Source organism: Lagopus muta, chromosome 7 (assembly GCF_023343835.1).
Source record: "Lagopus muta isolate bLagMut1 chromosome 7, bLagMut1 primary, whole genome shotgun sequence".
NCBI lineage: Eukaryota > Metazoa > Chordata > Aves > Galliformes > Phasianidae > Lagopus > Lagopus muta.
In genome coordinates this window covers 2,753,342-2,769,099 of record NC_064439.1, presented here as the reverse complement: position 1 = coordinate 2,769,099, position 15,758 = coordinate 2,753,342, and the positions used below count along the sequence as shown (strand labels likewise).

General features: G+C 45.8%; 1 protein-coding gene across 1 annotated transcript in view; it reads right to left on the bottom strand.

Annotated features, from left to right (window-relative positions):
- Nucleotides 1-236: 236 nt before the first annotated feature.
- WNT9A (Wnt family member 9A) overlaps nucleotides 237-15,758 on the bottom strand; it is a 50,423-nt gene continuing 34,901 nt past the window's right edge. The window contains exons 3-4 of the mRNA XM_048951642.1: nucleotides 12,518-12,780; nucleotides 237-1,168 (exon numbers count right to left, since the gene is read on the bottom strand). Of these exons, the coding sequence (XP_048807599.1) occupies nucleotides 695-1,168; nucleotides 12,518-12,780 (737 nt within the window). The 3' untranslated portion in view covers nucleotides 237-694. The remainder of the gene's footprint in view (nucleotides 1,169-12,517; nucleotides 12,781-15,758) is intronic.

Sequence of the window (15,758 nt, the reverse complement as noted above, 5' to 3'; positions counted from 1 at the left end):
GATTGTATTTAGTGATTAAAGCACGTGGATATGGAGCTGTCATTAAAAAGCTTACCATCCAAGTGGGCCTCTTTGTCAGAGCCTTGTTTGCTGGATGTGCAGAAGTGTCATTAGAGGAACAACCTCTACAAGGGCTGTTTTTGCTTACTGCACCCTTCCTTCTCCTCAGCTTCAGAAGAGGGAAAAAATGACCACTTCTCATGTCTTCATATCTTTGCATTCAAAGCAGAAAGATCTTTTTTTTTTTTTTTTTTTTTAATCTGTCCAGCTCTCTAAGCCGCTGGGTAAGCTTCAGGAATAAAGCAATATAGGTTAATTATTCCAGAAAGAATTAATCAGCTCAGAAGTTTATGGAGGACTGATGAAACAATCATGATGTTCCAAGGAGAAATGATCCATCCAACTGCATGGACGACGAAGGTAAAGGTCAACTGGTGTCTAGCCCCAGTGTGACAGGCACTTATTTCCACATGGTTGGACCTCATTAGAATTCAGTCTACAGGAAAAAAAAAAAACAAAACAAAAGAAAAACAAAACAGCAACACAGCTGGGTCACCTGTACCCTACAAAGTGCTTATGTCTCAACATAGCTTTCAGATCCCAGAAGGTCAATCAAACCCTGTTTGTCTCCATATGTAGTTCTCATAGATCGTGATCGCCCGCCTCCGAGGGTCGCCATCGGGCAGAAGATGTGTCAGTCTTTACAGGTGTAAACCTCCTCTCTCTGGGTGCATTGCTTGCATTCCACGTAGCAGCACCAACGGACCTGGCACTGGCACGGCCGAGTGACCACCCGGCTCTGCGTATTGTGCCCTCGCCCACAGCAGATGCTGTCACAGTTCTTGTCTTTGTAACATTTCCTTCCCGAAGTCCCGGGCGAGTATCTGCTCATCAGACAAAAGCTTGGGGAATCGTCAATGTACACAAGATCCGTAGTCCTTGGGATTTGATCACTGTGACCGGGGATGGATTTCTTGGGTGGGGAAATGTCTCCTTCCCCCGTGGCCTCGTTGGTAGTGCTGCCCACTTTGAGCGACGTCTCATACTTCTGCTTCAGCTGCTTCCCTATTTCGTGGAATGGAGAGAGCTGCCTCCAGCACGTTCGGACAGTGCAGGACCCAGACACACCGTGGCACTTACAGGTTGTCTCCACACCAGCTTTGATGACCTGCAGACACACACATCCCCAAAAGAAAATCAGTTAAGGGGGAGAGAAATCAAAGCATAGAGCAAAAAAAACAAACAGAGAAAAAAAACACGTTTGTTAGAAGAAGACTTCTGGAACATAGGAAGGATGACAACACAAAAACCATCTGCTGGAAGGAGACAGAAAACACTCTACACTCTTGAGAAGGGTCTCAGTTTCCAGTAATGACGCCTGCCAGAATACTGCTTTACATGGCTAGTTAATGATAGTTAATACTAAAGCATTCAAAGACTGTTCAGTACTGACATTTATCTTACACAGTCAGGGATTAATACGTATTTTAATGCCTATTTAGACATTTTAATAGGAACAAGGAGTTAAGACCAGGAGTTAAACTGTAGCAAAGGTGAGTTGCTTTCACCAAGAAAATGATGAGAGTGCTGCTGGAATCCCCACAGAGAGGCAATGGCACTCCAGAATGTGTGTGTGTTGTGTGCACAACACACATCACCACCTTAAACCCATGTAGCTCTGAATTAGCTATCACAGGCTCAGTGGAAATGCACTTAAGCTGTTACGAGCAACAGCAAGGCATAGCATCCCACCCAGTTCACTTCATCAGCAAGGAAAATCTTCACATAGCTGCTAGGAAGAGGAATTTGGCTTCTCACACAGCCAGTTTCAAGGGCAACACATAAGACCTAGGTTGCAGTGAGGCGTCCCCATCATATAGTCCCAGCAGGGATTATGACAGGGCTGGTGGCCTCAGGGAGGGCTGGGGGAGCAGAGCCTCCAATTCTGCACAATTTCTGCAAAGAGTATGGGGCACACCCAGTAGAGAGGTAAGGGGATGTTAAAACTTTCAGTCCTGGCTATGAGAACAGACCTCATGCACTAAAGGTTGTACTACCTACCTGATCCTGTATACACAGAAGCTGCCCCACAGCAAGCATTAAAAAAAAAAAAAAAAAAAAAAAAAAAAAAAAGTAATAATAAAATAAAATAAAATAATTAAAGCACTTAGTGCTGAGGTCTTCAAACTCACAGTGGAGAAAAGAAAAGGAAAGCATTAAATCTCTGGAAAATGAAGTGGACCCTCCACATCAGTACTGCTACGTTGAATTCTGTCTGCTCATACCTCTTGTCTGCAACTATTAAAGGCATGGTTTAGTTTCAAATTCTTTCTTAATATATTTGTACGTTTTTTTTAAAAAAAAAAAACAAAAACTTATATATATATACAAATAAGAATTATCTCACAGATCTCTATAGGAGGAAAATAATTTGTTCAAGATATCACAAACTAAACTTCCTTGCTTCCAAAACATAAGTCATTCTACATATAGGAAGATGCCCAGACCTTGCATGGGGACATCTTGCACAGAGCTAGCACAAAGCATAAATACAAAAGGAAGTACCTGTGGAACTATGGTATGTGGAGGGGAGAGGAGGGAAATAGGTCATTTTCAACAGAAGCAGCAGCATGGGAAGTAAGCGCAGTATCAGGAAGGGAAGAGATGAATGCAGGGAGTTATTCATTCGTTACTCAGCTCAAAAAGAGATGGTACCAGCTTCCTAGATGCCACAGAAGACCATATGTCCATATGCCAAATGATGCTAAAGAAGTACCCTTTTCAAATTAGGCTGCAATAAAGATACTTGTTGGCAATAAACAGCATATCCATCTTCTTCTAAATGGCATCTGGATGGTGTTGGACTCAACAATTCTTATGGGTCCCTTCCAATTTGGGTTATTCCATGAATGCTTTCCCTGACCTTCCCCAGAGAAGGGTTTACTCCTAGGACTAGCCCATGGGCAACATGAGAGCAGGTATGTTAGGACTGTCACAGATAACCTGTATTTTGCCCACAGATTATAAACAGATATTTATAGATCTCCCTCCCACCAAAATCATTCACATTTTGACTTTAAATGGCTGAAGGATAACCACCCCTTAAAATAGCCATCTAGAACAGAGTCTGTTTAATAGAGCTGCCTCCTGTCGAGGTACTGCTGAGAAATGCCCTACACTGGGGCATCTATGGTTTCTAAAGAAGAAAAAAATCTCCCCCTCAGCCCATTATGGCATCTGCCTACATTAAGGCCTCATGACAGAAGAGGACTGGCTCCAATCCATTTCCTGACCATGCGATTCTTAATTATTTGGCTACATGAGTCCTGCTGAGCACCATGTACAAATGTGCAATAGGTCATGGACTCAGAGCTGGGGTCTGGCCCAATCCTGATATTACAGAGACATTTTTAGAAAGACACTATGCATAATACGTCCTTCAGCAAAGCCTGGCCAATGGTCACACTTCATTCCTGTGACAGCCAAGACCTTTTCAAATGCAATCCAATAATACACAGTAGCATTCAAACAAGTGATGGGTTACAGAGAGAGATGTGTTACTGCTTATAGTACTCAGCTGGGCCAGCTTGGTTAGGGGCTTGTCACGCTTTGCGTGCCAAAGCGTCTAGCCAACTCTGCAAGAAATCCCACAATGTTAGACAAGACCGTACAGAACACATTTCAACACCAAGAAAAGAAAGAAAGAAAAAAAACACCACAACAAAACAGCACTCCTCACCCATGTTTTCCCTCACATAAAGTCACATTGCACTGGTTGTCCAGAAGTGAGAGCTGAGCTCATGTGAAACAAAGCTCCTATACCTGATTTCACGCCCAAGCCATCAGCAAAATGGGCAACATTGCTGAGATACTTGCAGAAGGGCTACACACTGCACTCATTCTTCTGTTCAGGCTGTTCTCAACCCTCTCGCCACCCCCAGCACCCATGTTGCATCTGCTCCACCTGGAAAAAGAGATGAATGCCATTGTGTAGAGATGGGAAAGCAAGCAACCAAGAAGACTTGGCTCAGTGGGTACCCGCAGCCCTTGGCTGGATTTAGAGCTGGGTGAACAAGGCGCAGACATGAAATGAAGGGTGGGAACTCAAACATGGGGTTATTCTTGTCAAGAGACACCTCTCAAAGCTTAGTGAGAGAGCTGGCGCTCAAGGCACGAATACCAACAGGTACCCAAGGCAGCACATGGGGCTGGCAAGTGTGGCACGATACGTGCTGGAAATCCACATTCCAATGGAGCAGCAGCTAGCAGGTGGCCTGAGACCTTCAAGTAGCAATAGGCATGTCGGTTTAGGCACGTTGGTTTAGACATCTAAATCACAACATCCAACCAGGGTTGACCACACCAAGGCAGATATCCGGCCTACATTTGAGAAACATCTCTCAACTCCCAGCCGATCCACTGGAGCCAAGGCAGGCAGGGCAGCCTAAAGGGCAGCAGACGCCTTCACGGGCTCAGCTGAACATCTCTTCAGGTTCCCACGGCTGTGCTGATCACATTTCTGCTCTGGAACTCTGCTCTCAGGGAAGCACATAAACTTAGATATGAGAACGTGTGAGCAGAATCTCATCCTCAGAGTACAATTCAGGTGTCTAAAAATTTGTATCTAATGTTACTTTAGGCACTGTAAAACATTGTACTTTGCCACCAGCTGCCTCTCCAGACATATCTGCCAGGGCATCTCAAATTTTACTAGGTGCATATATTTAGGAAAGTCTTTGGACTTAAATAGCAATGAACAAATCCCCTAATGAATAAGTCCATTCTTTTATTTTTCCTGGCCCACTCCTAGCTCTTCATCGACTTGTGGCTGGAAGAACGTGGGTGTCATGCACTGATGGACCCAAGTATAAAAAGTTTTCATTGTCTCTATTCTCATGAATGCACTAGCTCACAAAATCCAGCATGTGGATTTTCACATGGCCACTGTGCAAGTGTGGTGCATCTCAACCATCCCATAAAGCTTCTCTGTGAAGGGCAGGGAAGGGCTCAAGAATGTTACGAGGCAGTTATAGTGAAAATCCTAGAAAAATATCTTCCCCAGACTGCCTCCTCTGGTGCTGTCAGTCACAATCCAGCTCCTCAAGGCGACGTGTGATGGAGAACTGCTGCCTACAAGCACCTTGCCACCCACCAGCCAAAATGAATCTTGGCAAAGCCTTTCTATTTCCTATCTCATTCCCCAGCTTCCAAAGACTCTCCACCTCTTGTTGAATGGTCCTATAAGAAACACTTAAATCCAGCTCCTACTTACAGGACACTTTGACCTTGTGAAATGCCATCACTTTGCTCACAGCAACATTGGAGCACCAGGACAGGTGGGTGAATGTCTACACCATGCTTTCAAACCTGGAGGGATTTCCAGGCTAGAATAATTTCACAGAATCATAGAATGGCCTGAGTTGCAAAAGACCACAATGCTCATCTAGGTTCAACCCCCTCCTATGTGCAGGGTCACCGACCAGCAGACCAGGCTCATCCAGCCTGGCCTTGAATGCCTCCATGGATGGAGCATCCACAGCCTCCTTGGGCAATCTGTTCCAGTGCCTCACCACTCTCTGTGTGAAAAAACTTCCTCCTAATATCCAGCCTAAACCTCACCTGTCTCAGTTAATTCACCCTTGCCACCAAAAAAGTCTAGGATGCAGAAGGCAGAAAAAGACTAACACAAGCTTAGTGACATGGCTGAGTGGGCATGGTGGTGATGGGTTGACGGTTGGATGAGATGATCACAGTTGTCTTTTCCAACCATAATGATGCTATGAATCAAGGTAGCTCCTCTTCTCTGTTTGAGGCAGCCACACAGTTCAGAGCCCATCTGCCTCCATCCTACAGAGACATGAGCCTCTCCTACAACACACACGACATCACCACTTATTGAACAACCATGTTTCATCTATACAATGCTGAGCAGCCGTGTGCATGCTTGTCACATGTATGTATCAACTTAAATCCAAAGTGCCAAATATGTCATGCCATGTCTTAAACACCACGGCAACCGCACATCAGCAGAGTCACAGCAGCTCAGAAAGGAGGAACAACACCCTGGGACATTTAAATCCTTATCGTTTTATATGCTCTAGAAATACTCCACTATGAAAATGAACTTGAATAAATGCAACCAGTGGGACAGGACAGCATCACACATTGAAATTATGTCCTCCCACTCTGAGCAAGCACCTGCTCTGGTAGTCTCACAAATAGGATGGCAGTTTGGGAGGAAAATAAAGCTCTGTAAGCAAATCAGTTTGTTTGACTTGGGAACAAAAACCCCCATTGATCTCGTCGTGAGAATAGCAAATACCGACAAAAGCACAATGAGGAAAACAATTATGATACAGCAAGACTGGACTGTCTTTATTGGTGCTTGTTGCTCTGAGGAAATTAGATAGCACCGCAGGACCGCCTGCCCAAATGCCTTTATAAGAGCCATAGGGAAAAGGGATCACAGCAGAGCATTGCTATGCAACATGTAATCCTTCCTCACAACAATGGTTTGCTACGAAGGTCAGACTAAGTGCCCCTGTAATGATCAGTCTCAGACATGCTGCAACACACAATTTCTCAGTGTTTTAGCTGAAACGCCGAGGACAGATTGCCATTCATTCCCAGCTGGGTCACGGGGCTCAGGCAGTGGTTTTCAGACAACTCTCGTCTGGGCAGCAGCAGTGCGAAGCCGGGACGCGGCCGTGGGAATTCCTGGGTTAGAGCCGCGTCATGGCTGGGCTGCGGCTGCGGGGCTCCAACCCATTCGCCATGGTTTGGGGGAGAGGAGGGAGCTGATGAACCTCCGCAGGGTTACAGTGTGCCCAGGGAAAAAGCCTGCCCTCCGACAGCGCTTTGAGGTGCCTCCATCCTCGACATACGTATCCTCCTTCAATTTAAATAGGATTAGTTATTGTCTCGGCTCAAATATTGGTGTTTGTTTTGGACCACAGCCACCATCCCCATTTCTTCTCAGTGCCCTTGTCGCTTTCCAATGATCTTACCATTGGGTGAAGTACAAGAGTTTCACAGATTGCTAGCATACTTTTTTTTTTTTCTTTTCCTTTCCTTTTTTTCCTTCCTTCCTCTTCTTTCACCTTTTATCTTGTTTCAAAAAAAGCCCTTTTTCTGAGCCTGTCCTCAAACTGCTTTTTCAGAATTTGTGTCCCTTGCCACCATTCTTCTCACTCCAGTGTTAGTGAAATACCAGTTAAAACACAAACGTATAAGAAACATACAATAACATAACTCTTCTTCAACTTGAGCACGTTAATTCTTTCCCCAGCTGCATTCTTATTTTACCTGCTGAGAAAATTCTGCATAAACAACCAACTGCCATTGCTTATGGAACACAGCAAATGCTTTCCTCCAGAGTGTTGATCCCAAAGCCTTAGAATGACTTTGGCTGAGCCAATCTCTACCTGAAAGAATCACAGAATCATAGAAAGGTCTGGGTTGAAAAGGACCACAATGCTCATCCAGTTTCAACACCCCTGCTGTGTTAGTAAGTTCAGATGGATTTGCCTCATCAAAAGGAACAATTATAACACTATTTCTGAGGGTACTGGAAAACTGTGAGATTACAATTGAAAGTACCTGTTCAACAAACTCCAGAGGTTGACTGGAATCATGCTTTCCAGTGGGAACCATACAAGATAGGGTTGGAGGTGCTTGCAAACACTGTCTCTGCAACAGGAGACCAGGGTGCCAAGCTACACTTGTGTGTGACCTTTAGTGAGTCACTTAATCTTTCTGGGTCTCAGTTTCCCCTCTGTAAAATGGAGATACAGCAATGAAGAGGGTGGTGCTCTCTGATAACACGTTATGTGATACTTCATGAAGTTCCTCAGACAGATGATAGCAGGGCAAACATCCACCTGATATAGAGAGTCTATCTCCAGAGCAGGAGGCACGCTCAACCCTTGAGATCTCTGCCAACACTGTCTTAGGAGAAAAGCCATTCCTTGCATGGACTTCCAAACAAGCAAGCCAAAAGCAAAACAAAGTCCATGCACTCCCCACCAGCCTCTGCAAAACATCCCACATGGTTTCAGAGATGCAGGTGTAACAAGCCTCAGGACAGGTCTGGAGCCCTGCAGCAAAAAGGGCGACAAAGATGCTTCCAAAACAGTTTCCAAGACTGAAACATGCAGGTCAGTATTGTGTGAAAACAATAAAGGAAGCTTCATGAAGGGAAACAATTTTAAAGGGAGATATTGCCCAAAGTGAGACTTTTAAGGGAAGAATTTTCTCGTTCCCCTTTTCCATCCTCACATAGTTTTGCACTGAACACCCGCAGATCCCAAGAAGCCTTTGGTTAAACCCCTGACTTTAGGGTCCTGAGGGCAAAGGCTTGCTTGTGTCCCTCCTTCTGAAAGTATAAAGGAAAAAGGGAATGAGAACATGACATTTTTTTTTTTTCCCTTGGATAATAGCAGCCGTCTTTAATAGTGCCCCTTGGATCTGCAAGACATGCTTGACCAGACATACCTCTGGAAGAGGTCAGCACTCCTGGGATTAAGAAACTTAGCAACGCTCCAGAGAGGGAGTTGGAAAGTCATGTTTAATGATACTTTGCTGAGAAACTGGGCAAATTTAATTAAAACATCACTTACTCGAACCCAGTGGAACTAATTGAGTGCTCTAATATTCCAACTTTTCATTAATGGGTTACAAAAGAGGGCTGCACTTGTGTGTACAAGGGGGGAGGGGGGGGAGGATATAGAGAAGAAGAGAGCCTCAGCAAGGCTTCCTGTGCTTCGTTTAATATAACCAAGAAACTTCACTGCTGGCAGCGGAGCTTTAATGCAGTTGACTTCTCTCCCCTCCATCACCCCCATCCCCTTGACACACACACTCCACTCCCGCCCAGCACACATCCTCTCCACCCAAGACCTCTCGGAAAGAATAGCTGAATGAGCGAGAGTAGATTTTGCAAAGGAAGGGAAATTGCTTTTTTAATAAGTAGTCTATTCAGAGCTCCTACTTTTCAATAAAGAGAAGGCTGGAGAAGTCTTGGTCTAATTACCTCATCCTTGCGCTAGACAAGCTCGCCCTTTCATTAGCACTTGAGGTCATATCATATAACTTTGTAAGCCATCATGGGCACAACATGTTCAGTGATTATTTCATTGGTGGTGGCAAAATTACGGCTGGCCCATCAAGGTTGTTAAAAACAGAAGTAAAATAATAATTAAATGAGAACTTCTACCAAGAGACACTAAAACTAGGCGGGATAGGATAATGTCACCCTTCCAGAAAGATGCAAATTGTTTGCTAGTGTGACACCATGGAGAAACTGCCGTCTCGACCAGGAGGGAATAGTGTTTGTTGCCAAATAAGTCTATTAAGCACAAGTCTCTTTTTTTTTTGCTGGGTCTCAAGGGACTATTTATACAATTTGTCATGGTTGGGAGTAATTAGATGGGAAGGGTTATATGTTGCTACGAATCACTGAGAGACCACCAAGCTTGTGCTATATCTTTGATAGATATTCCTCTACCACCATCAAACACACATACCCCCATGTATACACTGTACCTACACCAGCGTGGGCAGGCACAGCTGCAAGCCCTGTAGAAAAGTACTGGAAAAGAAAGTCTCCTTGTCCAATGCCCAGCACAAGCCCAAACAGTTTGTAGCACAGCCAAGGTTTCAGTTCACGCCTGTATGGTTTCACGAGACATGAAATCTGAGGTTTGGTTTGAGGAAAAACAGTGGGTGCTGAGCAGAAACTCACGAGTGCTTGTCTCTACCTCCTGCTCCATCATCAGCTTCCTAAATAACCTGGGAAAAGGCACTCTGTGCCTCAGGCTCCTGCCTGAAATCATCCTTCCATTTCTCGTGGGGACAGTGAAGACATTAGAGGCTGGAAGGCTATCTTTCTCATTTAATTGGCACTCTGTTCCAAAACAGCACAAAGCAAAGATATTTACCCTTCTTCTGTGTGGCTTTGGATTCACATCAAATCAAAAGAATATGATCTATTACCCAAATAAACAAACTAGATTGCTTCAAAGTAGTTTAGATCCTCGTAGTCACTAGGTTAGTATCTCCAGATATGCAAGAGTTGGAAAGTCTGTAAGAATGCAGTCAGCTGATGGGCAGCTTCATCGGAGAAAAAAAGAGTTAAGGACAGATGTTGAGTTTCATATTTAACTCAGTGTCTTTATCAAGGAAAATGACAGTAATTCAGCCTAGTACTGCATGCTGGGCAACTCTCAACTCCCATCCCAACTCCAAACATCTCTGATTGTCATCTCAATGACACCACGTTGTGCCAATGCTTTAGATCCACGTATCTTGACTACACAGACATATGTTCTCCTGATCATTAACCAACACCCTGATAAAAGCTTCTTCTTCCTGAAAGCAAAATTCCCTTGTTTTCTGCCTGGCTTCTCAGTGCAGCTGTGAGCCTGGTGAGCTGCTTGGCTTGCCTCTCAACCACACTAAGGTACAACTACCCTAGAAACGTAAGCAGAAATCATTTCAACTGCCACTGCAAATAGGCAAGGCAAAGCCGTCAGGCAGCAATACCAGCTTGACAGCACGGCGTGGGTGGACAAAAATAGGAATGCTGGATCACTGACCTGCAGCAAAGGTCTTTGACTTGGATCGCCATGAGGGCTCTCAGTGTCTGGACAACCGTCACAACTGTTACTCAGCTGTTTAGCTGCAGATATTACATTAGTGCTTAGAAACCACTGCCAAAGAGCAGGGCCTGACTGTGCCAAGTAAAGTGGAGGCAGAGGATGCAAGAGACTCCCTGACATCTCCCATTGCCCTGGGATCTAAATCCCAGTGGGATCAGGAAGAAACTCAGGCATCATGAAGAGATTCCCCCTCTTCAGTTCATGCTTGGAGTTCCTTTAGCTTAAAACCACATGGAGAGTGGAGAGCGGAGCTGACAACCAGGTATGCCTAACCAAAATCCAAGACTGGGTCTCGGCTCCATGTGGGCATCCTCCCTGCAGTAGTGGGATGGAGAACACTGGGAGTTAGATCAAATCCCTTGGGAAAGTTCATCAGTCCCAGCAGTGCTGGAGGGGAGATGTATATGGATTTACAAAAGCATTCCCATGGCACCTAAACTTTCATTCGTGTGGTTTCTGATGAGACTCTATTATGTGAATCTGGAAAAGGAGTAGAGCAGAGACATCTCATAGCTCTCTACAGCGTGAAATCACAGCCCTCACGGACCACCTTCCCCATATTCTGTTCCAGTTGCTGCACAGCCAAGCCCAAAGAGTCTTTCCTACAGGATATGCCCTCAGAAACAATCAAACACAAGGATTAAAACAGATTTCATCACTCCGCAGAGCCTGTTTCACACGCCAAAGAGCTGCAACAGGAGTTCAGAGGCACTGAGCCTCTTAATCCAGAGGCAGAAAAGCTGTCAGCCAAAGCCAGACACCAAGTAAATCCAGGATATTTCTAACCCTGATCTCAGCGCTGTCTGGGAGCATCTGGTGGTGGGGACAGGGGGAGACTTTTTGCTGGCCAGCACGCACTAGTGGCATTCTTGGGGCATTCAGTGCCCCAACTCCATTGCAATGAATGGCATTTAATGCATATGCACAGGAACAACTGAGCTGGGGTGGTGATTCCTAGAATGCACAACTGGCTGGGCAGCGTTTGCCTGGGAAACTGGAGACCCAGGTCCCCATCTCAGCCTCAACCCTCCATCCAATCACACGGACAATAACAAGGCTTGAAGGCTATTTATAGCCTTACAGTATGTTCCTCTATGAGGTCGGTGCAATGGAACACTGATCCTAAGCACCTGTGCTGGCCAATCTGAGCGATTTTCATGTGCAAGCAGCTCTAGGTTAGGTACCTCCAAGTAATTGATGGGAGAAGGTGGAAAGCCCCTTTCTTTCCCATCTCTTGTTGGGATGAGCCAGCACACATTTTCTCCTTTACAACACTCAGGGCAAAGCCTCATGGGGATGAGCATGGGTTAAAAGAGCAGGAAACCCTCCAGCATAAGGATAGGAGGAAAGAAACAAAACAAAACAGACTGCACACCTGAGTTCTCTCAGCTGCAAACACAGCATCTCTGGGTGGAAGGTAAAAGGGATTTTTAGGACTGGAATCAGTCAGAGAGGAATAGCTCTGCCCTGGTTTCCCACCAAATATTTGTCCACCAAGTTTTAAAGAAACTTGCCTATGGAGATGCTATGCTATCCATGATCTGCAGCACTGCTTCAAGGAAAGCATCTCTCAATCTCCACCTGCAGTATTGCGGAGTAAATCCTTTCCTGCCCATCATAACTTGGTACAAATTTAGATGACCTGTCTTGCCATCCCCTTGTAAGACCCACTTCTTCCTATGCAAAACCAGCAATCTTTCTCCTCGTCTCATTTTCCAGATCTGGAAAGTTCCTTTTCTTTCCTTCTGGTCCCTCACCAGTCATTTGAAGCACAGTGATCAAAACAGGGCATAGACCTAATCGGACTTCACACCTCCTGCAGAAGGAAGGCACCACGCATTTTGCATCCAACGACTCACCTTCATGCCCACGAGGTTATTGTGGAAATCCACCCTGGCTCTCAGGTCCTTGTTGGGCTTCCTCCCCAAGAACTCCTTGACAAACTTGTTGCTGTATTTCAGGTTGTCACCGCAGCCACCCCACTGCCAAGCCTCGCGGTTCTCCAGGTCAGGAGCCTCGTCGCAGGTGCAGCGCTCCATCCGGCCCGCGCTGCACGCTTTGGCCATAGCATGTGTCAGCCCTGCAGAGGAGATGGCGTAGAGGAAGGCTGTCTCCTTGAAACCTGGAAGGAAAAAAGAGGCCGCTATAATTGTGGCTGGAGCAAGGATTTTATTTCAAAGAAAGGAACCAAGGAACTACGGCAACTGAAGTGAAAATCATGACAAGGTTTGAGCAATGCCATGCTCTGCACGTATCACTGATAGTAGAGATGACAACGTGATTCTCTACATGGTAGAGAACAGGGAATGATGGATCATAGAATGGCTAAGGTTGGAAGGGACCTGAAAGTTCACCCAGGCACAAACCCCCCTCCAGCACCCCACTGCCATGGGCTGGTTGCCCCCCACCAGGTCAGGCTGCCCAAGGCCCCATCCCACCTGGACCTGAACGTCTCAAGGGATGGTGCATCCACACCCTCTCTCAGCAGCAGTGCCAGGGCCTCACCATCCTCTGAAGAATTTCTTCCTAGCATCTAACCTAAATTTCCCCTCTTTAAGTTCATTCCCCCTTGTTCTATCACTATTAAACCATGTAAAATTTCAGTTCCCCTCCTGCTAATAAGCTCTCCTCGAGTTCAAGAAGGCTGCACTGAAGTCTCCCCAGAGTCTTCTTGTCTTCAAACTAAATAAGCCCAACTCCCTCAATCTTTCCCCTTAGCAAAGATGCTCCAGCCCTCTGAGCATCTTCCTGGCCCTCCTCTGGACCTGCTCCAACAGCTATGTTTTTCCTTCCTGGACTGGGAGCCCTGTGCCCAGACACAGTACTCCAGCTATACCTCATAAGGGCAGAGAAGAGGGTGACAAATGAGGTGGCACAAACCAGTATTATAAACAAAACCACACATTTGTCGTTATGTGGTTGTCGCTCTGTAGTCTCTGCTTGAAAATAGGAGTAGGTAAGCAAGATCTGGACAGTCCATGATGGTGTCATCATCATGGTATGGCAGTACTGCTACTAAGGGGCCACCAAACGGAAGGAACCTAGCACAGATTTCCAGTTTGATGACTGGAGTGGAAATCATGAAGGCTTTCCTCTCCTCCCAGAAAAACAAATCACCAAGATTTAATCAGGTCCAACAAAATTGTTAACAAAAGGCACACAAGGGCTGGAAAGCAATGAGTAATCAGCCTGTCACCCAAGGCAGTACCTCACAGACCTGAAGAAGCATTTGGACCTCAAACTTTTCATGTACAACCATTTTCTTATACCTCCATGCTCACTTGCAACAGCATCTGCCTCCCCCCAGTGGGTAAACTGAGGCCAAAAGAGACCCATGATTTCAATACAAATGATAAAAGACAGAAATAAAAAAGCAAACATGTCAGTATTTATAGCTCCTCATTCTCCGTCTATGGAAGCAGTAAACGACTGCATATTTGAGATGCAATTCCAGAACAGCTTTGGATCTAACTCAAGAAATCCCCCACTCAAAAATAACACAAGTGGATGGTGACAGTAGTGGATATATCTGTAAACTAGTGTGTCAACCAAGGACATGCAGAGACACTGCCAGGTCATTTTTGGAACTGGTCCTTGGGAGGAATCATGATAGTCCAAGTGGGCTCATGGGGCACTAACCTGGCCCACCCCCAGAGCCTGCCTTCCCATAGAACAATTGGATGCACAGGGTAGAACTTCAGCAGCAGAAAAATGAAAGTCCAGTCCTGGAGAAAGAGGTCCTGTTTTGGCTCAAAACACATTGCGTTAGAAATTGTCCAGCACTCCTACTGTTCACCTGGAAAAGAGCAGAAACCCTTTCCCTCTCAGGGAGGAAGACTGAAATAAAACAGGATTGACTCCACACTTGCTGGGGACACAGAAAAGAGTGATTAGCTTTGAGAAAGCAAATTTTTTTTTTCTCCCATTCGTTTTCCCCCCTGAAGTTACACCATGTCCTCCAGCACACCAGAAACATCTTCAGCATCACAAACTGTCTCAGTGAGAGCAGTGAAGGAATTCTTTATTTAATTCAAACCACAAAAACCTGTGGATTTGAGGACCATCAAACTCTGGGCAGAAAACACCAACAATGCAGCTCCCATCTTTTATTGGCTAGATTCAACTTTTTCTCAGCTACGTGCTAGGAATGCCTAAGAGTGATGCTACCAAGCTTCTGTGCTTGCAAGTTGTAGAACTGCTCTCCTTCCACTACTACTACTGCTCATGCTGCAAAATGGAGAGGTAGCTGCATGCTAACAGAAAGTCCCTGATGGAGCAGTGCAAAGAGCCAGGCGTTGTGAGCCTGAGCTGCTGTAATTAGCAGCAAAGAGCCAGGCGTCAGCCTGAGTTAGCAGCTAACACAGATCCACAATCTGCACCAAGGCCTCCCAGTTGGGAGCGCTGACCGTGCAACCTGCCACCACACTGCATACTGGGTTTGACACGGAGCCAGGCTTCCCTCTGCCAATCCCCTCATCAGCCTCAGCTCTCCTCCTCCCCTTCTCCATCACCGAAAGCCCACAGATGCCCAGTGCCCATCAGCGCGGGTATCATCTCGCCCACAGGCAGCTCAGGCAGCTCCCAAGCAAGTCCATGTGACATTTGGCTCTGGCCAGATTTAAAGCCATCTCCGCCGTGCACTATTTGATTGCACCGAGATATGCTGTAACAAGATAATGAGCTTTAAATCAATGCAGGCATTCTGGTGCATCGACAGCCTGCCATCCGCAGCTATCCCCTTTCAGCCCTTTCCAAAACCGTTCGCGAGAATCCGAACAGGATAACGAGTCCCTTGAACAATCTCCTGTTATTTTAAGAAACGGGCCGCATCAGCCCAAACTGCAAACCAGCAGCTGGGCTGTGCTGAGGACCGAGAGGAACAATGGAGGGAGAAAGTTTTCTTAAGTAAAACATTTGTGGTTATGTTGTTGTTGTTGTTGTTCTTTATTTTCCTCTCTATGAAGTTCTGGAGGAAAAAAGAAAAACATTCCCCCACTGATATATTGGAATAGCTGTGTCATAGTGGGTTATAGCCATACCCCTTTGCCCTGGGGGTATCGCTTGTTGCAATGCCGAACCAGGAACCAGCAGCTCCTGGAG